At 45.8% G+C, this 23,887-nt stretch overlaps 1 protein-coding gene across 1 annotated transcript; it reads right to left on the reverse strand.

The window, feature by feature from the left end:
- Positions 1–18,716: 18,716 nt before the first annotated feature.
- MB (myoglobin) lies at positions 18,717–22,701 on the reverse strand. The gene is made up of 3 exons (XM_026794529.2): positions 22,535–22,701; positions 20,260–20,482; positions 18,717–19,564 (listed from the first exon to the last, which is right to left on the reverse strand). The coding sequence occupies exons 1-3, from the start codon at positions 22,627–22,629 to the stop codon at positions 19,418–19,420; spliced, it is 465 nt and encodes a 154-aa protein (XP_026650330.1). The 5' UTR covers positions 22,630–22,701; the 3' UTR covers positions 18,717–19,417.
- Between the last annotated feature and the right edge of the window lie 1,186 nt (positions 22,702–23,887).

Consider the following 23,887-nt stretch of genomic DNA (forward strand, 5'->3'; position numbering starts at 1 on the left):
CTGCTTTGCCATTCATTAACATTAGAAAAACAAAATTAAAAAAGAGAAGCTTTCTGTTTCTTAAAAGAACTGAGAAAAGGAGTGTATTCCCAAGTGAAATGTTTAGTTTTCATTTTTTCCCATGGCATCTTTTTGTCAACCAAGAATTAAAAGAAAACAGAGGGTAGAACTCCAGGCATAATCTGTGCTCCCACCTGCATTTGTCTGGCTTTGTATTCCCTACATCTATCTTTTACCTCAATGGCTATAGGAGAATATGAAGCAAGAACATATAAAGCAGCCAGTTTTGTTTTGACTAGAGGAATGTGGGTCCTGACCCCAACACAGTAGAACATCATTAGCAAAATGAGTGATAAAACTATCTCTAAATTAGTTCTATGTTTTGTGTCTGCCACTATTCTTAACTAGGAAGGTCCTGTCCTCTTCTATTCACTCCAAGTTTTTATGAAAAGCCCAGAAGGGAAAGAGAGTACCTGTTATTTCTAGCCCTGGTAAACTTCAGGTGAAAGCTTCCTCTTTTTTCTGCTTAGCCAGAATGAAGAGAGAATTAAATGTCTCTGTTGAGCTGTGCTGATACTGCCAGATACTTCCTTATTTTGCATGTCAGACTCGTGCTCTGTCCTCATCATCTGCATGTTGTTGCATACTGCAGTGCCATGTTTGTACCTCCTTGATGGCTTTTAGTCCATGACCTTGATGTATGCTGAAGCCTGCAACGAGAGTCTCCATGGATGCAGACACAGTCTACACAGACTATTTCCTTTTGGCATGTCTAGGGAGGTGACTGAGGAGAAAAAGTCTTTTTGTATCCATGACACAGTGACTCTTCTCTGCAATATGTTGTGTTCCACCTCAGAAAGCCATCAGATGTCGTTTCATGCCATGTCACACAGAGAGCGACAAATTACTGCTAGAACTGAGGGCTTTCCCCTGTCCTGTCTTGCTTCACACAAGTCAACACTGATGCCAGGCAAAGCATTAGAAACTGTATGGTAAACAGCCTAGATCACAGGAATCTTTCTGAAATTCCAGGCCACAGTGCTTATCTTGTCTGTGTCCCATACAAGACAGAACTGTTTTGGTCTGCAGAGAAATGAAACTTGTGATAATACTCTAAAAAGGGACTTGTGATATGCTCCAACAGATGCATGGTGTTTTCCAACAAGTCCATTGTAGGGCACAGTCCCAGACCATCCCAGAAATAAGTGTACAGCCAGCCAAAATGACTTCAGAAGTGAGAAGTCAAGTGAGAGCACTTTGGAAGTCTGGCAGTGCTACACCAGGGCAGTTATGCAAGACTTGCTTGATAAACAGTGCTGTGTTCAAACAGTTTGGTTCTGGGGTACTTACAGAAAAGTACAGCTGAGCCCAGAGTTTAGGGTCAGTAGCCTCAGAGGGACCAGACTATGTTGGCACAACCCTAACAAGCTTCCAGGGCAAGTTTAGGGACAAACTGGTCTTTGAGACCATGCCAGCAAGGCAGCAACCTCACAAAGGCCTGACACACGATAACTGGTCCCCCAGTTGTCTGCTGTGACAGGAAACATCAGAAGCTCATCCCTTGACATGACTCCAACTGAATATGGGCATTAAGCCAGAAACTGCTCTGTGGTGGGCTGTACAGCCTGCCTCTTTGCCAGGAACTGAGTATGTCACAAAAGGTCAGGCCAAGGGTGACAAGAGTCAATCTTCAGGTTACCCCACTACAGTGAAAGACAATTTACTTCTTGAAGCCTGGAAGGGGCAGACAAGAGAAAAAAACAAAAAAGTGGGCAAAACATGGGAAAAAATAAGCAGATGGGGCTGTCACAGGGTGAAGACTGTCCTGTGGACAGGAAATGTCTCTCTGGAATGGTTTCAAAAGTTTCATTTTCTGCCTGTGTTCCAGAGGCCAGAGGCAAGAGCCTGACTATTTTTAAAGATAAGTTTGACGCATTATGAAGGACCTTGTGTGACATGATAGGATGTTGCAGTCAGGAAATGGACACCCTGACCCAGGAGAGGCATTCCAGCACCACACTCCTGAGCTTGGGTTCTGGCTGCTACAAGCTTCACTCTCTTTCTCAGGAGGAGATGGGAAAAGAAATTTAAAAAAATCCAAAAGCCAAACCTTTCATTTTACTCAAACAGAAATAAGTCAGAAGGAAACAGGAAACTTCGAGAAGCAAACTCAGATGAGCAAACAAATGTCTAAGGGTGTATGTATGTCAGATGTCCTCTCTAACTGAGTAGTGGTGCTATTCCTGGGATCTGGGGTTTGACATCAGGCCAGCAGTAGTAGCTGGGCACCAATGGCCTATGACTTGCTGAGTTGATGTGAAAGCACGAGCCCACGCAAGGTATTCCAAAAGTCTGTGCCTCCAATTAGGCTGTGAGAACATGTTGCCAGGGTGAGCCCATACTAGCATGTAATCTGATGCAGGCCCAAAAAGCTGGAGGTGTTGATCCTGAATGCTAAACAAAAACACTGGAAACTAATACCCCAAAGACTTGGTCTTTTGTATCTTACCATAAAACTTGAGAAGCTGAACAGTGGTTTAAAGAGACACCTTACCTGTTGGAGCTATAGGTCTCATGCTTGGCTAGAAGTCTTGACTGCTTTCCCCAGCCTGGGGACCACAGCTTCAGAGTTCTTTCCTGGTCACAGAAACAGCAAGTGCACATTCAGGCAAAAGGACACCACAAAACAGAAGCCACCAAGAAAGCTGGGACAGTTTCCCACCTGGACAATTACAGTCTCCAGTGTTCTGCTAGGAAATGGGGTGACACAAGCCTCTGTCCTGCAGAGAGGAACACACTGTATGGGAGATTCCCACTTGGTGCTCCTTTTTGCTCCACTCCATCAGGATTTATTCTGCCTCCATCTTCCCTTCTTCTCTGGTCCACTGTCACCTCTCACCCTGACACAGAAGAAAGGGCTTTAAGCTGGAAGCTGTGTTATAGAACTCACAAAATCAAATGCTCAGAAGCAAGAGGTGTCTTGGTCACATTAAACATTAAATGGTGCCAGGTTGTGTTCTCAGACTGTGTCCAGAACTGAATCACCCACTCTTAAATTATAGTACATTCCGTGTCACTTTTTGACCCAGACCAAGGAGGGGTTCTACCAGACAATGTCTTTAAACAGTCTGTGATTTAGCCCAGGCCAAGAACAACTCTTCATAAGGAGTTTGCAGACAGCCACCCTCTTCTGGAGGGTAATGACATTTAATGTAAGTAAATGCAGACCTTTCCATTCCAGTTGGCTTCAGTGCCAGAGAAAGATCTTACATTTAGTTTTCTAGCACAGCTGTAGCCTACAGTATTGTTCAAGGAGCAGGGTAGAAAAGACTACAGGGTTTGGAAATATCTCTCATGCAACCTGCTTATAGTGTGAAACAACATCATCCTTCACTGTGACAAAGAAGCTGTGGCTGCTTCCTTCATCTCTATCTCTGTTTATTAAATGGCTCATTGGTAAACTCATGGGAATAAACTACAACAGGCATGAAACTCACCTTTATGGAAGGTAAAGCAGAGAAACAGCAGCACATTTCTACGTCTAGGGCTCTGGAGTAGCAAAAAATATAGGTAGTGGGGAGGAGGAAAGGAAGACTGCTCAAAAAGAAATGAGGTATGAGGGCAGGTCACACAGGGCAAGGTTGCTGACTCTAACCATGAGTTAAGGGTCTTGGGCCAATTTACATTGTCCAGCCGATGCTATTCAAAAAGCTTACATGTACATGAAAGTCAAGCTACTAACTTTCAGCTCCATTCATCTTTTGCATCAGAAGTACTTGGAGCACAACAGCAGTAAATTAGTGCCAGCTCTCCCACTGAGATAATTCAGAGGATCTTTTCCTGCCCAGCAGGGTCTGATTTTTCATGTAGATTCCATATTGTGATTAATATGGAGGCATTTTCTCATGTAACAGGGGGAAAAAAGCCAAAAATACTCTAAAATCTTCAACAAATAGGTCTTTTTTGGGGAAAACTTGCTTTGTTTCTTCTTCTCTTCTCAGTGAACTATTAATTTAAATGAAAAACTGTGCCCGCAATGGGCAATGATACAGAGATGGATTGATCCACCCTATTTCACTCTTGCATACCTTTGGGGAGCATGTACCTTCTGAGTGAGACTTGTCAATCACCTTGGTACTTGATATTGTCCTCACCTCCCACACCACTGATTAGTGTCACTCACTGAACGAGCAGAGAGGGCGTGGAGGCAGATTCTGCCAACAGCAAGAAGCTTACTTAAAATCAAACTTGCAAAATACAGCCTAAGATTCATGCCATGTAGGTGGAGGGAGGAGGAGAGGAACACATCTTTTCCTTGAAGGACTCATGGCTTCATGGCTGCTTTTTTAACTTGTAAAAAATAAATTGTCTAGTTTAAGGAGGAAAAGAGAGAAGGTAGGTTGGTTTTTAGGACCATTGTGTAGTAGTAAAACAGCACAGGGTGAAGGGGTGAGGGATATACCAGGAAACTGCACTACTTGTGGAGGGTCTCTGTGAAAGCAGGTCATCCAAACCCATCTACCAGAGACAGCTAGATTGTTTTTATGGAATCATTTCCACATGGCAGGAGCCCAAGGGACTCTGCAATGTGATGGAGAGGTAGCGAAGGAAGAAGGAGAGAAGTGGGAGGCTGGTTTTCATGTCTGCATGTTGACAGCCAACATCTTGGAAGCTTGATGGAGAAGTCTTCTACTAAATGTTGGCCTGAGAAGAGGTGACACACAGTAGCTAGAAATGGTGTGGAGCTGCAAAGAACTGAACTGGAATCTCTCCAAAGCTTGAGCATGCCAGGAAATTGGAGCTGTGTTCACATCCTATGCATGGTTAATTTGGATGTTATGGAGTTGAAAGGAGTGTTGGATGGTCCTAAATTTTATCTGGCTGCAAACAAAGAACAGGAATTATACCTCAGACTGGGGCGTGACAGAAATCTGTGTTGCATAGTGGTTATTCAGTGCATTTGGAGGCAGGACTTGTCTGGAGTGGGACAGAGATTTACCTGTACGGCATGGGTCCCACCTTCTGCAACATTAGGCTGTTAATATTGATGAAATAGGTACTGTGAGGCTTAGGAATGCTTGCAAAAGGGTCCAGGGGAGACCTAATACTCCAAAGTCAAACAACAATGAGCCCTCACCACTTCCACTGATGGCAGTGAGATCTGAGTGGAGGAAGAGAGTAGGGGAGGTTTGCAATGGGGTTGGACTGGGCTTTTAAAAGAGCCATATCATTGGAGTGTTTTGAGCTTTGACATCTGCAGGATGAGGTCTCTGACAGGCAAATTTTGATGTGAGAAAGGAAGCCTTAGGGGAAGAGGATGTAAAAGGCAATGGAGAGCTGGGAGAGAGCTCTTAAGGGTAGGGACAGATCCTCCTGCAGTCGTTCAGGGGTAAGAGAGTACTTAGAGCAGTAGCTGCTCATCCCAGCATTAGCCTTCAGCCCCCAGCCAGAGTGTGTCAGGAGCCCCAGCCAGCGTCACCAGCCATGGCAGAGGCAAGGGCAGCTGCAGGAGCAGGGCTGCCCTGTGTCCTGCCTACACCCAGACCCACCTCCTCTGGCTTCAGATCCTGCACTAACCTGGCACATGGACTTCCAGCCCCCTCTTGGGCCACTAACTACAACCCACGAAGCCACCAGAACCATTAAAAGGCCATTATCTGAATACATACAATTAGGGATTACAACACAGCTTGATTCTGCACCCTCTGACACTGCCAACAAAGCCCTGCTTGGGCAGCAGTCCTTTTCAAGGCATGGATGGGGTTCTCCACATGACGTTCCCACTTTCAGGAACTGATCATTTCATTGCCAAACAAAAGCCATACAGCTGGATTCTGTGCACAAATGACTCCATCTAGAAATAGATGTCCAATTAAGGGAAAAGATGCTTCCAAAAAATAATTTTGTTTCCTACAGTTTAGAAGTTTTTTTTTTAAAATTGACTTTTCATGTTAATCAGTTTGGGGTTGGTTTATTTTTAACTGAGTTTGTAAATTCCTACACACTAAGCCCCCAATGCAGAAAGAACAGAATCTGCTATTTATTTTTGTTTTTTTTAATTGCAGAACAGCTATCACATTTTCCACTCCATCTTTTGTCTCAAAGACTTTCATGCCATTGCAATTCAATAGACCTAAGATCTGTTTTTAAGGGAAGCTGCAGAGCTCAGAAGATCCAGCACCAAGCAGGCCCTGTGAGTTTTTGAGTGCTCTTAAGGACAATCAAGAGAAGTAAAAAGTTTTAAGACAAGGTTAGTGCAATGATCTAGTTTACATCCCTGATGAAGTGCATCCAACAGTCAAACAAATTACCTGTAATGGGGAAAAAAGAATGAGAGTTTACAGAACAGATCATTCTGCCCAGCAGAGATCCCTGCAGCCTCATGGAAAATCATTCCTTGGAGCTGAAGAAGACAACAGGACACATGGAGAAAGGAAGGGGAAGCTGCTTAGAGCAGGTTCATGCCTGGCAGGTGTGATTTCTTGGTCTGTTTTGGTGCCACATCTTTCTTCTGGGCTCATCCATGTTCAATGGCTCAGGACCACCACTCTTCAGTAAATGCTGGGGTTTGATAGAGAGGAGGGTCCCCATCCTTCCCAGGCCTCCAGGAACCAAAAAGCCTCCTGGAAAAGCAGTTTTGCCAGTGTTGGGCTGGAATTGCCCAGCTGGTTTGGCACTGGCTTTCATCAGGATTTCCACCCTCTTGCATTTCATTGTCCCTCATCTGCAAACACCTGAGCCTTTGGTACAGGGCAACCAAAACCACAGGAGAGGCCAGTGGGGCAGGTGGAGGTGTGAGTGCCAGAGGATGGAAGGAGGAGAGGGGAGATTGGATTCTCCTACACCACGTTCTGTATGGATTAGAGCCACGCTGTGTGTCAGCGCTGACCCTCTCTTGCGGGTGAGGAGAGGGGCTGGGGATGTGTGTGGGAGCCGCAAAGGGATGGCCTAGCACGATTTCCCAGCCGGGGGCTCTCCTGGGAGCCACCCTCACACTCCTCCGCCAGGCTGGGATCCCACCGGGATCTGCGCTGCACACTCGCCTCCACCCTCACCCACAGCTCTGCACAGCGCCCCGGGCTGTCTGTGGGAGACCATGGGGAACGGGGTGCAAGAAACCAAACAAAAAACAAACCAGCAGGAAAAAAAAGAAAAAAAAGAAAAAAAATCACCCGCCCCCTCTCGGCGGGGGCGCGAGGCGCGAGGGCGCCATCTCGTGGCGGCTCCCCCTCAGTGACGGCCCCGCGCCATGTCCGCGCCAGAGCCCCCGCTTGTGCCCAGAAATGGCTCCAAGCGCCCCCGAGCTACCACCAAAATGCGAATTCCTGCACAAAATGCAGAATTCTGAGGAAGTGGATTATTTGGAGGGTGGGGGAGTTGAAACGCCGGGAAAGCGCTTCCCACTATTGCAGCGGCAGTCATGACCTCGAGCAGCGGGTTGGGAGCGTCCCCTGAGCAGCGGCTCCCACCCCTCACACGGCCCGAGCCAGGGCGCTGCAGCTGCGCAAACACGGCGGCTCCTGGAGCAGCCCCTCGGCCGCAGGGCCCGGAATGCTTCTGCGGCTCCGGCGGCCCTGCTTCCCACTGGGCCGGGGAGGAATTTTCTGACAAAACACACTTCAAACCAACAAATGTCAGTTTGTTAAACATCGTGCTTTAACCGCTGTGAAGTCTGGTGGCGTGCTGGTAACTAAAAACCTCAGTAGCCATTCCTTTGCTGCATATGCCAGGTGGGAAAATTCTCAGCTGGGGAATTGGATATTGCTAAGGTCTTCATCTATGGGCAGCTTGTCTTGGCAGTGTTGCAGGAAGGTTCACATGACCAATCATGGAAAGTCTGGTCAAAGGAAGAGGGAAGGCAAAATAAAAGTCCTTGTGAGCAGCTGTCAGGCAGCTACTGTCCTCTGTAGCTCACCTCAGAGTTCTTGGCTCACATGCAAAGAAACAATCATGGCCCCAAAGCTCAGGAAGTGAAGACGATGAAATGAGTTCTCGAGTTTTATTCTGAGCATGGTTCTGAAGTGCGGCAGCAGAACTGAAAGCTTTGGTGCCTTCATCTCTGAATTAATTGTTCTTGACCTTCTTAGTCATTGGACTTGATGCAATGAGTCACAGCTGACAGAGTATGACCATTTGCATTTGAACTTTTCACAAGGAATGGTTTGATGCTGTTTGGCTTGACTGGAAATCTGGCAATCCCACCCATTTATCTACCGAAACAAAGGAAGTCTGTTGTGACAGTATCAACCACTACATCTTATGTATAACTAAGTGCTCCTCAGATGATATTAGAAAAATAGATTTGGGGTTTTTTTCTTTAGAAAGTAGTAGAGATCATCTGTATTATCTGAGGTCATTTTTTCTGTCCTTCAATACAGCATGGCTAAAGAATTTCTCTCCATAAACTTCAAGTTGAGCTCACAATGAAGCTAATGTCAAGCGTGTCATTTGGGGTTATTTTCTGCAACTGAATCCAGTTTTGTTGCAGTGCTCATCTCCTTTCTCTGACTGTTTTGTAAGCCAAGCCACCTCCTATCTTGTCACTATCTACTTGCTAGAATCACTCTTTGAAGTCCTTTGTGTCATGGTGCCTACTCCTACAGACTGAGTACACTGTCTTTCACAATTACCCACAGGAGTTATGTGAAGAACAAGTAGATCCATTTCAGTATATTTTGTGTCTGACAGTTTAAAGCTGTGTTGAGTATATGAGGCCATGTAATGAAATCGTGTCACATTACCTTGTGCAGCAGGATGGAGCATCTGGAAGCAAATGAGCAAAGTCTGTCCTTGGTTGAAGTGACTGTCCCTTTCTGGAGCAGGTTAAGCCTACAAGAGAAAGAGCAGGAGTCAACAGATGCATGTCAGGCAGGCTGTGCTTGCACCCAGCTTTTCCAGAGGAACTTTAGAAGCTGCACCACAAAACTGGATGTGGTCTTCTGTAACAGTTACATCAATACAAAGGTGAACCTCCAGCAGAAGACAGTCAAGTGAATTAAGGAATGATGGTCATACTCTTATTTTTTTACATTCATGGGGAGTGACACAGATTAATTTTACCTTATTGGGAAATATATCTCAGTGCAACCATTACTGGCAACAAATGTCAGCTCAGCAAGGTTGTCTACAGAGCACAGACTTTATCTTTGGTCTCTTCTGCTTTGTCCAAACACTCAGCCATTCCCCCACTAGTTATAATAAAGGTAGTGCCTCAAATGCATCAAAAGTTTTCATTGAGGAAGTTGTGGGGTTTTGGTGGGTTGTTTCTTTGGGTTTTCTTTTGGATAAATGATGTTCTGTGGAATGCCGGGGAAGATGCTCTACAATGAAACTCTGAAACCAGTCATCTGAATGTGGAATGACATAGCCCACTACCATGTCTGTAATAAAGAAGCATGTTAAATCTCAAGATATAAATGTCCTTTCCCTGGTTCCATTTCTCATTTCAGTGTCTAATCAAATCTCCAACATCTGGCTAGATGCTGCTGTGTGAGCAGCTGTTTCACATCTGGAACATTGGACAGTAACAATGAACTGAATGGAAGAAAGAGTCTGAGCCAGGAATCCCAGCTTTATAGCAATCTTGGTTTGAAAAGAACTTTAGGATTTACTGAAGAGTTGGGAGGAAGAAATCCCACATACTTGGGCCAAACAATATCTCTTCCAGTAATGCATGTGACAACATCCCAAGGAAATGATGACAAGAAAGAAGAAGTAGTCAGTGCTAGTTAAAGTGGTTTTTTTTCCTTTCCCATTTTTCCTTGCTCAGTTTCCCAGAGGATTCCTTCTTGACCCTTGTGCTGTGGTACCAAACATGACTCAAACATCTACTTGACTAATGTCACCATTTACAGTCTTTCTCTACCGCCTGGGTGGGCAATATGCTTCTGTTTCTGTCACTGTCACAGGCCAAATCCCAATTACTCAGGGAGAAATGAGCAAATGAACAAGTGATCTCATGACAACTAGTTTATGCTGTACTGGGGAGTTGCATTAATTCCTCCACAGAACATAGAATAGTCTTCTCAGGACACAACAGTATACAGCTTAAGAGTGGAGCAGAACTTGGTACCATCCCTTGTCACTGCTACGTCAACTGCACCACTCAGCTTGGTGTCATCTGCAAAATTGCTGAGGATGCACTTGATCCCACTACCTGGGCCATTACTATTAAATTGTACTAATATTGAACAGTTTTGGTCCTCGTATGGACTTATGAGCGATTTCTATGGACTTTTGACCACTCCTCAAGGATCAGTACACACTGCAAGGGCACCACTCTGCCCTCTTAGGCATATCTAGTGCATCTTTTGCTCTTTTCTCAGTTTGCTCCCATCCCACTCCAATAAGAGCAACCTAACAGGGAACAACTCCTGTTGTAAATATGAGCCTTGGTTTACACAGTAATTTGTACCAAAATATTTCCTATCCAGAATTCTTAATAGCCATCTATGGTATCCTACTAGGCAGAGAAACCTTGCACTTGGCCAGCTCTGACACCAGTCAGCCAAGTGCAGATATGAGATTTAAATAAAACAGTTCATTAAGGGAAAAAAACCCAAAACCACAAACAAACCAAAGCATTTCAACAGTTTCCCAAATACAAGTATCTGGCTGGTCCCCCCTGGTTTCCTGCAACACTTACCCACCTATGCAGCTTCATAGTTCTTGTTTAAGGATCACTTGATGAGATGAGAATGAGTTTGCTGCTGTTAACTGGGGGCCATGGCTGGCACTCATACCACATGGATTTAGCCATGACATGTTTGAGGATGCAGAGCTAGGCCACGGGAAGAGCAGTGTCTCCTCCTTGAATGCCCCATAAGGGGGAAAAAAGAAAGAGTGAATATGAAGCAGAGACTGTAAATGGCAGTAAAGCTTCCCCAGGAAACCTAGCACCAAGCCCCAAACCACTGAAGAAGGAGACAAAGCCCATGTGGCAGGAATTCGGTAACTGTTGCTGAGCAGAACAGAGCCCACCCTTTGCACAGCAACACGAGCTCATTTTGACTGATTTCCATGGGTATCTGCTTCTACTACATCTGCTGTGGGGAATTGCAGTTTGAAGGCTTTAAATAGATCACAGTTATTGCCACAAAAGGCACTAATAAAAGGAGCTCATACTTCAGCTGATGAATAGCTGCAGAACTGATTTCCAAGTTTGTACTGCATCATGAGCAGAAAAAAATCACTAATCCTAAGCCTGTGGCAAAGAATTTCCTGCATGAATCCAGGTCTTTGAAAGGTCTCACACCCACTGAAATTGATGAATATTGAGAGGCTGTGTACATTTGGGACTCTGGAACAAAACATTTAGTTCTGTGTATTAACTATAGCCTTTGTGCTGTACATACACCCACACACACACACACACTCTCATCACAGACTTAATTGTAGGTAACTGTAGGTAAGCACTTCCAACAGGAGGGAAATTAAATGCCCAAAGAAAGGTTATTCTTTACATTTATTTCTAAGATGCTCTGTCCTCAAGATACAAGTGATGTGTCACTCCTCTCGCTCAATAGATACTTTCTAGTATATATTATCTCTTATCTCACCAACACCAGTACTTGGAAGGATGCTGTACTCTGCAGCACTTACTCTGTTTTGGTCTATTTCTAATGCTGAAAAGCTCTAGCACACTTTTCTCCATAATTAGCCCCTTTACTGACGGTGGTGCAGTGTTGTTCATCTCCAACCTGACCGTAGATGGAAGGAAAAAGCATTGCCTCCATTTCTACTTCTTCCCTACTGTATGTTGCCAGAAGAATTGGAACTGAAGACTTCCCAGTTATGAGCCACTGTGTATGAACAGGGATGTGATGCAGCTGGGAAAGGAAATGTTTCTCGACCATCCTCCATGAAATCTGTACATTCCTTCCAGCCAGGCACAGCTGCAAGCTATCCTCAAAACAGAGCAATAAGGAAAGAAAACCCTCTTTCTCTTGTTGTACACACTGAAGAGAGCTGTGAGTGTGGGTAGATCCAGATGTTACCGTCAATGAGGTGGGAGGAGAGGTTGGAAGCATAGCTTGCAGGAAAAACAACCCCAGACTCTCTGAACACCACACAGCAGGCTGTCACATAGGCTGTTGTTCCCAAGCAGCCTCATGCTTTGCAATATGTCACTTAATGCCAGGCACAGAAATATCTTCTCCCTCCTCTCTCCATTTTTCTTCTCAAAGAGACTGCCCTTGGGAAGGGGTGGTCCCATTAGGACAGTAACAGCCTCAAAGCTGTATGAAGGCTTTTAGACGGCCCTGGTTAGAAATACTGGTAGAAATACTCCAGGCTGAGCCACTTGCCCAGGACTCCAGCACACCAAGAAAGAGTTTGGTGGTTTAAAAGGATTCAGCCAGCCATGTGTTGAGTGAGGAGGACTAGCTAAATACAGTCAGTATGAAAACCAGCACTGGGTTTTTTGTTATTTTTTAAAGCCTACTCCTTTAGAGCCTAGGCACATGAGCTAGGCAGGGATCCCTCACTGAAACCTAGTCTCCTGAAGTCAAGCCCTTTCCAAAATGGAAAGGCACAGCTCATTTTTAAAAGACCAAAGAATTATGAGCTGAGTTATCTATGTGATAAAAGGCACACACCTGAATCTTGTTCACTAATCACACTATTGGATGGAGGTAGCTGGAACAGCATTTTTTGGAGGCTGAATTAGACAAAATATGACTGGATGCCAAAGTAGGCAGAAGAAGGTTACTTCCATGGACTATAAATTAAGTTAGGCAAATGAAACCTGGATGGCTTAGACCCACCCAAGATGGTGGCAAAATGTTAGAAATCAAGGAGGGGATTACAGATGAAATTGTAAGCATGTGCATAATTACACAGGAAGATCTGAGGTTCATACACTAGGTTCTCTTCTGCTGGTGACATATTTAGATATGCATGTCCTTTATTATCTCAGTCTGGGACTCTTCTTTTCTTTGGAAGTGAGAAGGTTAGCAATTTCCCAAGTGCCACCATAGTGCATGGTTTATCTCCAGAGAACTTCATTTCAAGTTCAGCCCCACAGTCTTTAGACTGCTTCACTTTGCATGCAGCATCTGTAATCTCTTGGGGTATTTACACTGTGCCCACATTGTGACTGCACATCTATACACAGGATGTCCTTCGGCAACTGCTAAAACTCAACCACTTCAAAGCAAGAACTGCTCACTGGCACAACTTCACATGTCTTCCTACACAAAAAGATCACAGGCATCCACTGCCCTGCAGCCAGCAGCCTGACCTAGTGGACAGCTGAATGAAAAAAGCCTGAAAACAATGTACTCATGCCTCTCTGCCTCAGTTTACCCTCTCTAAAATGGGCTTAACTGCACAGTAATGTAGATGGAAAACATAGATAGGCCTATAACTAAATTCTAGGCTAAGAACAGTAGAGCAAATAACTCCGGCATATTGTAAGAGGGGTGCTGTTTCAGTATTTTGTAGACTGAGAGTTTTAAACTGGATGAAACAGTTCTTAATTACCATTAGAAATTAGAACACAGCTGGTCCCTGATGACACAGTCAACAAGTTTCTGATCTAAAACAGGTAAGGGAGCTATGACTCTGCTCAACTAGAAAAACCATAGTAGGAAATATGTTAAAAATTATATTCTAATTACTCTTCTTGTTATGAGCTAGCAATTTGTGACTGTTATGAAGAACTCCATTTCATGACAGAGGATTTTGACTGAAAAAGAAAATTGATGACTTTATACACTGAGGGATCATTTGTCATCTGTAGAGGGAACATAGCAAAAAACATAGGGACACCGGCTTAAATGTGACATGCTAAAATTAGCTGGGGAATTAGTTGAGTTAGTAATACATGCTATTATCATGGCAAAAACAAAATGTACAAAAAGTTTCTTTTTCATGGTTTATGGGCCAGTTTTGTGAAAGCATCACATCAATAATCTTAGCACCATGAGAAAACTCCATCTTTCTTCCCATACAAAAGCATACCATTAGGCAGCTTGAATTAGGAAACTCCCTCCTTGCATTACAGCAGAAGGGTTGCCAGAATGATGCGACTGCTCTTCAGGAGGCACTAAGAGAGTAAATAGCCTCGGGTGGTGGGGAGCAGTTGTGCCTCTATTTCCCACCTGTACTTCATTTTTCTTTCCTCCTTAGGAGCCCCATAGCTTCATTTGCCCTCAGAGGGGGAGCTGAGGGCTGCAAGTGTGGCACTTGGTGTGCTCTGCCTCCTCTTCCACCTTCTCTGGACAGCTTGTCTGAGCGTGACTGGTGCACACCCTTTGCTCAGCCACAGACTCTGCAGGGACACCATATGGCTGGTTTAGACAAAACTCTGTGGTATTTTTACTCCTTTATACCCAACCAACTCACAGTTAATCCGTGGCATCCCTCAAAGGGCACCAGACTATTCATCCAGCTGAGTGAAAAAACACAGACTCACTTTGACACTGTATCAGCTAACTCTCCAGATAACCCCAAAGCTTGCCAAAAGGACAAGCCTGATGTCATGCAAGCCCTGAGCAGAGCAATCCCAGATCTTGGTGAGGGTATCAGCTCCAGGAATTTTCCACCCCTGTGGTGAGAGCTTGGATGCTGAAATTTATCATGAATAAGGAAACATGTTAAGGGAGGACAGAAAATAAGAAATCTTAATAAAAGCACCATTAATTATATATACTGGGAAGTAACAGAAGATCCACAAGCTAAGCATAGAGACATAGAGAATTAAGTGCTAATAATCCAGAAAGTTTTCCACCCAAATCTATTCTGACGCTTGAATATTTGAACCTGTTTTAAGGACAATCTAAAATAAGATCGAGCACCCAGCAGCTGCATTCATACTGAGCTTTCCTTGGAGAAGGGAAACGAGAAACAGGCATAATTTCCTTTAAGCTCTCCTCCAGACATAAGGTGCAGCTAAGTACACACCAGTGTGTATCCCTCCCCATCCCAAATACACATTGCCTTGTCCATGCAGCTACCAGCTATGCTGGCATGACCCATGCCAGGGCTTGCCTTGCCTTGCCCAGGAGAGCCCCAGACCTGCCTGTCTGACATGGCTTATCACGGGTGGTCACTGCAGGGCTGGAGGGGAGGGTGGAGGCAGCCTGCTCTGTTTATTTACTTGCAGGGCATGAAAGCCAAACTGGGAAAGGACTTTGGTAAAGTGCAGTCAAGTGACTATAAAGTACCGCTTTAAAAAGGCACAAGGTCACCTTTGCTGACATTTGGATAAGGATTTTATAGAAGTCACAGGACTGAGAGATGGGCTTGTTGTGGCTATGATCACAGGGGAGGGAGGGGTTTATGTTCTGGTTAAGAACGCTGCATTGTTGTGACTCTTTCGTGTTCACAAATGCTCATTTATGAGGCTGTCGGATAAAAGAGGCTGATTGGGCTTTTTCTTCTCACTTACTTAGACTCTGTTGGCACAACTTCATGAAATTTAACAGCCCTACTACCCACCAGTACTCCCCAAGTGCCCTGTTCTTGCATAGTTTGTCTTCTTATTTGGTTAGACCTTAGCTATTTCAAGGCTGTACTTCATTTGAACACAATGTGAGAACTCATGTATATCATTCTCTCAGATGAAGAACTGGTGCACAAGAATGCTGGAATCTGAAGGATTTGGACAGATCTTTGCTATATTGTGTATTTTGAAGCTGGTGCTTGTGTATAGGTATGTGTGTGTGTGTGTGTGTGTGTGTGTGTGTGTGTGTGTGTGTGTGTGTGTGTATGTGTGTGTGTGTCTGTCTGCCTGCCTGCCTGTCTGTCTGTGTGCTCAGTCTGAGAAGCAGACTCTGATTGTTAAGCCCTGCACAGCCTGGAAAAGCAACCTTGAGCAAACTTGAGATTGATGAGTCCAGGAAGAAGGAGGACACGATCTGATGCCATGCACCTTCTGGAAAAAAAATGTTATGGACAAGGATGTCTACATCACAAAAACACCTAGTTCCACTATTTCTTTTCCTCAGTGGCATAACACACAGGACAAGTTTTCGCCAGGTAGTAGAAACCATAGGGATCGTGACAAAAATAATCCTCATCTGAAAGTATGTAGTATAGGTAGCATTTGTGTCCTTATTAAATTAATATAGGCATTACATCCTTCAGGCACTGTCTGTGCTTCAATTCCCAGAAACCAGACTTATCTGTTCGGTGACTATTACATGGACTAGAAACATCTCTGCCCTTTCCTCCCATTAGCCCTGCAGGGAGATGCAAATACGAAGAATGTCACAAGCTTCATACTAATGTGCTAAATATTTAACATAATTAGTCATCGGAGCCCTATCCCTTTCTCCACTGAGGTGACCAAGAGAAAATCACAGGATTAATAGTATGGTCCCCAGCCCTTGTTCTGTGAGGCCACTTGACGTTGGCAGGTGTATTGGAGTCAGCAGGATCAGCAGGCAGAGGGAAAGACAAGGGGGACAGGCAGCACAGCCTGCAGTGTTATTGCACCCTGGCTGGGGCTGACAGCTCATTTGCACAGCGTCTGGGGAGCGAGGGCCTGCTCCCCTCATCTGAGATTCTGATGAGTGGCTGGTGTCTGACACCGAAGCCCAAGAGATCCCAGACAGGTCACTGGCTCGGAGCCATGGCGAGTTCTGCATGCAATGGAAACCGCAGCAGGGAGAGGGGCCGCAAGCCCGACCTGGCTGCAGCCGGTGCGTACGTGCTGGAGCAAGGTGGCTGGCAGCCACACAGCCCACATCTCATCGTGTGACTGGGAATGAGTATGTGACACCACATGGTCCCAACGGGCACCGGGGCTGGGGACAAGTCCCTGGGACCCATCCACCTCATGTAAAGCTATTCCTGGAAAAGAAGGAGGAAAATGTCTGGGCTCACACTGATAGTTTATCTCCACTAAAGGACTTTGTCCTATATATGAACCAGAAAAATTTTATGTGCTAGCAGCAGAGTGAAAGGGGGGCCTCCAACAAAGACTCTGAATCAATATAGCACAGAGCTAAAAAAATCCTTTTCCCACCATCTGCTTTGTTGTAGGAAACTTCCCCTGTCCTTAAAGCCAGGGCCATTGCAGGAGTTTTATAGACTGACTCTGTAGGAATTACACATATCCCTGCAGCCATGTCAGGACTCAGCCAAGGGCATACTCTGTGCCTAGAGGAGCAAAGGTGCAGGGAGGTGGATTTCACCGCAAGCACCCAAATCACTGAGCCTGCTGGAGTTACCTTCACTGTTATTGGTACCCGAATGTGCTGGTTCATCTCGGCTTGCACATCTTCACTGAGCCATAGGCACAACCAGAAAACCTCTGTCAGACCCCACATCTGACCAGGAGATTTAAGGATGGTTCCTAGTGCACTGACACAGTGGAGTAAGGCAGGCAGAGAGAAGGTCAGTGCTCCCAATGGGATGACATTTAGTCCAGGTACCTAATAACTGGTAACTAGGCACAACACACATGCAAACTCTCCTTCCTCCACCACATAAAAATACCTAGACAACTCCAGTCCCACTCAGACTGACGGAGGCAGCTGCTATAGCAGAGCTTTTAATCCTAAAGCAGAGTCTGTTGTCACTGGCAGGAAATCTTATTGTGTTGGCAATAAGCAATCCTAGACCTTAATTACATATATTGCCCTCCCCACAAAACCAGACAGACTAGACTGGAGTCAGACGAAGCACACTGCTTAAGCCAGGGACCACCTGGCTGTAACTTCATCTAGGTGACAGCATATGCCTTTGTGACCTCCTCTGAAAGGTTGAAACACCAAGCATGCTCCCAGAGGTAAAGTGAGGAATTGTAAACAGCAAGAAATCAGATATGCACAGTTCTGCGACGGAATTTATTGTTCCTTCTCCTTTCAGAGACTGAATTCTTTTGGCCTTTGCCCTGACCAAAGACACAGCAGATCATGCTGGTACAGGATTGATTTTTAAGGAAGCTGGTGGCTCCTTCACTGTCTCCACTGCACACAGTGTAGCAGGGAGTACCTTGAACTAGCTCCTGCTAGTAGCTCCTGTTACTGAGTGCCTCATTTTTCTTCCTTGTGCTTGCCCTCAGATTGTCTCTGTGAGATAAAGGTGCATTACTTTCTTCACACCAAAAAGAGCAGCTGTGTCACTTCCATGCGTTTCCCCTAGCCACAATTCCCTGGTGTTCGGATGGGGAGAGGGCAACAGGAAGAGGGAGGTATCTTGCCATTGTGTCTGTCTCACTGTGTTTACAGATGTACACGACAGGATGTGGGTGTACATCTGTAAACACAGTGCAGCATGCACTGCAGAGGCATCCCAGCCAAAAAACCAAAAGGCTGCAAAGACCAGAGTTTGGGTCTTCAGAGCATATGCTGCCATTGCAGCCTTCCACCTGAGCTGATCATCCCTCCTTTCCAGTGTCTGGAGAGAGCAACGCACTGCACTGCTGCTGGGAGCCAAGGCTGCTTGCACACGCTACCTCCCCATAAATGAATAAGGAACCTTCCCTCATCACATTCCCCCAGCACAGCAGTGGCCTTTATTCAGGGAGCTCTTCTCTCAGCACTGAGGCACTGAGCTGAGGCTGCTGTCTTGTGCTGTGAGGTCCAGTAATCAGGTCATGTCCCCATGGTGACATCTGAGTGCCCCAAGTCCCTGGCTAAGACAGATGCCACATGCTGCTCAGGTCAACCTGACAGTGCAGGTTGCTCTGCACAACACCTTTCCATTTTCTCCTTTTCCCCCAGTTCTCACTGGGGTGTTGGTACAGCCAGGAGCAAACACACAACTCTGGTGCAGGTATTTTTATTTTCTGAGAAACACATACTTCACTTCCCAGGGCAACAGACCTTCAGACACATAGTGGTGGCTACTAGAAAGCCTACAGATCACAGGGAGTACTGCTCTTTATAGTTTTGCTAATGCAAGTTCAACAGCTAAACCCTCCAGAGCTGGCAGGCACTGGAGACTGACTGGCTGCATTCACCCCCACAAAGCAAGGTAACACTGTGCTGGAAGCTCTCCATAGTAACCTGCTAACAGTCTCACCTGTGGGAGGAATGGGATGCTGTGTCCCTGCTTCCCATTCTCACATCTCTCATTTGAGTCATTCCTTCACTCATTCACCGCACTCAGCACTTGCCTTGATCCTCCACATCCCTTCATCTTTGGCCATGCCATTTGCCTTTCAGATGAGACCGCATTTCAGGGAGAGAGAGAGAAAGGGGATAAAATAGGCTGAAGCTCACAGATAACCCCTAATGTTATTTTTCCTAAAAAAGCAGAATATTTCTTTTGTATACATGAAGCCAGGAAACAACAGTTCATCATGGATATCACTGTGTGCCTCTATGCTGCCTGGAGTGACTCTTGGCCTCTCATCAAAGCTTTCCCACACAGCAGAGATGGCCAACTGTGAGATGTCCAAAATAGCGCTGGGGAAAGATGCGTGGCCAGGCCCTCCATCGTGGCGCTCCTTTGTGCGTATGTGCTAACCCTGGAAACCGAACTCCTTGTACTTGCTGGCCATATCATTTCGGAACAGCTCCAGAGCCTTCTTCATTGCAGCCTGGGCATCAGCCCCAAAGTCTGCAGCGTGTTTTTCGGCAAGGACCTTGATAATGACTTCAGAAATGAACTATGAGGAAGGAAAGAGAGAAAGAAAAACTGAAGGGACACTCAAGGTTTATTTTCAGAAAAGCCAGACTAAGAAATAGGTTGCAGAGCCTGGAAATATCTCTGAGCTAATTCAGTAGGCCTTCCTGCAGCCTCTGGAGAGAAAGTGAGGTCTAGTATGCAAGGAGTCTGGGCTAGGCAGAAGCACTGGGCTCTATTCCTAGCTCTGACGCTGATCTGCTTCATGACCTTGAGTAGACCATGGCCCTTTCCACTTTTTGTAGGCCTCATCCATTAAGACTGCAAATTCATGCCCTGTGTTTGTATAACACTTACTTTTATGGGTCTTGGTCTCCAATGGATCCTCCAGGGCTTACTCTAAAATTGTGTGTCCCTTGTGTCCAGTCACTGACAGTCCTTATGTAATACAGTTTCCCAGGTATGCATAGGCTGCATGGGCTGGTTTATTGTTGTCAAGGGTTGGTCAGACTGTGTGTGGTGTTTGGAATGGGAAATCTAAACTTGGATATTCACATACCATTTGCATACCATGAGCCCTTTCTGTGCCTCTTCCTGCTTGAACACACAGACCGTGGACTTGAGGGAGAGCTCACTGAAGTCCAACTAGTCATCAAAAAATGAAAGCTCAACTCTCACACAGCTGTCTTACACACATTCACTACATATCAGACATTGAGACTCTGCCCTTTTCCATACCTCCAGATATTTAACAGGGATTTTGTGCTTGGTTGCATGGGTCTGAGCCAGGGGCTTCAACTCGGCCTCATGATTACCCTTTGCCTTCAGGATTTTGCCCAGTTGGGTAAGAACAGTAACTCCATGTTTCTTCAGATCTTCAGAGCCCTTCATCGCATCAGGGGTCTTCAGGCCTTTGAACTTTTCAAAGCGATCAAGGGTCTCAGGATGATCCTGAAAGAGTCTGTGGACAAAAGCAGAGGGACTTTGGAGAGGGGAAGCTCCTGACATTCCTCCCTTTGAGTACTCAATCTACTTTATTCCCATCTTCTTACCCATTTCTTAAGATGATCACCCCTGTCTATTTCCATTCCCTCTGGTCATGACAGAGACACTGCCCTAAACATGCCCAACTAGAGCAACAGAGGAAGTGTCTGTATTTTTTCCATACAGTTCTGATAACTCTTTGGCACCCTTCCCCTGGATTATGTCAATGGTTTTAAGACAGAGACAAGAGCCAAGGCTAGTCATGATACTGAGAGGTGAGTTCTTGTATTCATGTGAAGGAAACCCAAAAGTAGACAAAACCACCTGTCTTCATCAATTTACTGTTGCTGGAGAGCCCATCTATAGACTCCTGCCTCTCACACAAACTCTTTTATCAGCCCATGATTTGTTGGCCAGGAAATGAGAGCTCTACAAGCTTTTCATAGCAAAAAAAAAAAAAAAAAAAAAAAACCCAAACCAACAAAAAAAAAAAAAAAAAAAAAAAAAAAAACCCAACCAAAAAAACAGCCCCCAGCCTCAGGTCCCTTATATCTGGAGGTTGTGTTCTTGTTCTTGAATGTCATCTGGATGGGAGAGTTTACTGTGCCCCCAAACCCTATGATTGCCTTGCAGACATGGAGGAACATGGTTCCTGACCTTTTTTCCCACCCTCTCTCCCTTCCCTCTTCCTTCTCTCCTCCCTCAGAAACTCCTTGGAGGAGACCTGGGTTGGCAGGAGAGCGCAAAGTCACAGGCTGACATCTATTTATTTAATGCCATGCTCTAATCTGTGATACTTGTAAGAAAAATGGTACTAGTTTTCCATTGGGAACTGCTTTTTCTAGTATGTGGCAAATTCAGAGCCAAAGTAGCCACCTCAGAGATGGATGGGTGAGGATGGCTCAAGTTCCTGTTATCCCTCCAGCACTCCTGCTCTGGACCACAAGAGGGGAAAGCCATCACATTTCCACCCACTTCATTCCCATTCCATTCCTTTCCCTTCAAATGGCAGCTGATCTGGATCATGATAATGCAGGTAAGGAAAACAGCCCCCTTCTTTAGCTCATCTTTCAAAGATGTTTTTTACAGCTTTGCAGTAGATGTGCCTGGAGATGTGGCCTCCTTGCCTTAGCCATGCTTAGGGTAGATATCCCCCAAGCAGGTGCCAGATCCCCACTACTCTCCTCAGTGTCTGTACCACACCCATTTGGGTGTGCACAGTCTGAGAGGAGAGCTAAGAGAATCTCCTCAAAGTCTGCATCCTCTCTGGTCTTAAGGGACAAGCTAGGCTCCAGTGTCCACCTAATGTTCTTTCCTGCTTTGCAGTATCTGGGGTGTTCACCACTCCAAGTGCCAGGACCACAAGGACAACACGGAGCATGGGGTCCTCTCTCAGCTGGAGACCTCAGCGGCACTTCTGACACTGGAATGATGGAGAAGGAAAGGGGAAGGATGTGCCTCATTTCATACTTAGACCTCAAATTCATCATGAGGTAATGGACAAGTGTTATCGCACAGATTTCTGGCCAAAAAGCAGGATGGGCAGGGCTGTGCCAGGTGAGACTAAGGTGGGGAGAGGAAAACTCTCAGGTACTTCATAGTTAATTTTACTGAAATAGATTCCAAGAAAATTGCCACAGAGGTAATGTTCCTCTCTTTTCATTCTTTCTCTGCTTCCCCACATCCTTTCTGCAGAGCATTTGAAGCCCCATGACACACTTCACTCCAGCATTCCTCACTGTAGTGCTTGGGAAATGAGGATCCAAAGCAGAGCTTGGCCACCAGAGGCAGAGAGACAAAGCACAGCCATGTGTTAAAAGCAGCGTTGGTCTACTCCTGCACCCACAGAGAGATGGAGAGACAGAAGCACAGCCAATTTACACAGTGAGTAACTTTTAACCCAGAAAACAGCAATGGAAAAACCACCACTCTACAAGAAAGAAAACACCTTGTTGAAATAAACACTGACAAGCATGTCTCTCATCAAAAGCTCTCAGCTTTACTCTTAGGACTGAAGCTCCTTGCCTACCTCATTAAAATTTGATGGCCATGGCCAGCGAGGTCGGACTCCACCTTTCCCCAGACTGTCAGGACTTGCTGCCATTCCTGGTCACTGAGCCCCATGGTTCACCAAAGACAGGTCCCGAGTGCTTCCTGCAGCCGTTTGCCTTTCCCCAAAGGGTAGCTGGAGAGCTCACCCATGGGATTTATAGCCCCTGCCCACAAACCTACACCTGTCAATCATCAGCTAGACTTCTTGCTCTCTTTCAGGCTTGTCTAACCTAATCAGCCTCTCTGTTTTTTTCTAGGAAGCTATTTTGGGTCAGGTACTATTGTGGGTGCCACTGATGGCATAATTTCTGCTTCTCGTATTGGACTGGCACATGTCCCACTCTAGACAGAAAGGGCACTGCCAGAATGCTGTGCCAGGAGCCTGTCCCAGGTTCCTAAGGACCCAGAGACAGTGTCAAGCTTTATGGCAGGAGATTTCTGAAGAGCCCAGTCATCTGCAAGGCCACCCTGCCTCCCTGTCCCCAGGCCTGCCAAGGGCAGGCAGGAGAAAAGGCCAGGACAGCCAGTAGCATTGACTCCATCACTTCAAAGGCCTTTCCTTTCCCATAATGATCTCACCATCCTTTTCTCCTGGGGTAACACACCACTTGTGACATGCCCTTACGAGATAACCATATTCAAAGCAGCCCTGTCATTTCCCCACCTGCTGCAGGAGGAGTGAGGGGATAAAAGCTGTATCGGAGCCAGTTCCCCCACATCTGCCTGCCAGGATCCTGCTGCCTGCTCTTCTGGGAAATACCTAGGATTAGCTGATGGTTGAGTCTGGATGTTAGAGCCAAGAGATGTACAACTGAGCCAGGAAGGTAATTTGCAGCAGACCAGAGACACAAGGACATAGCAAAGCTACATTCAACACCCACCCAACCAGCAGTTCTGCTCTCTGGCTACTTCTGTCAAGCCAAACAAATTTCAGTGTTGGAAGGAAAAGCCAGTGAGCTGACAAACCATGTGGATATGCTTTGGGAGGGCTCCTAAACTTTCTGTCAGGACTGGTAATGGCCTGGCACACCAGTGGGGTGACTGGTCCCTTCTGGGGGTGACTGCAGTCAGAGCATAGCCTGATAACAAAGCCCAGCCAGTACTGCTGTCCCAAACTGTGCACCTGGCTCTGGATGTTTCCAAGGAGAAGGCAGGCAAGAAATATCAACTAGAGGCTGAAGACCTGCCTTGGAATTCAGGAGAAGAGGATTCAACCTCACAGTGTCTAGCACAGTGCTGCAGGACCTGAGTTTCATCAGTGCCTCTGCACCCTTCCACTCCATACAGGTTCCCTGCTCCAGCCTTGCAAGGGGAGAGAAGTGCCCACATA

This window comes from Zonotrichia albicollis, chromosome 4, assembly GCF_047830755.1.
Source record: "Zonotrichia albicollis isolate bZonAlb1 chromosome 4, bZonAlb1.hap1, whole genome shotgun sequence".
Taxonomy (NCBI): domain Eukaryota; kingdom Metazoa; phylum Chordata; class Aves; order Passeriformes; family Passerellidae; genus Zonotrichia; species Zonotrichia albicollis.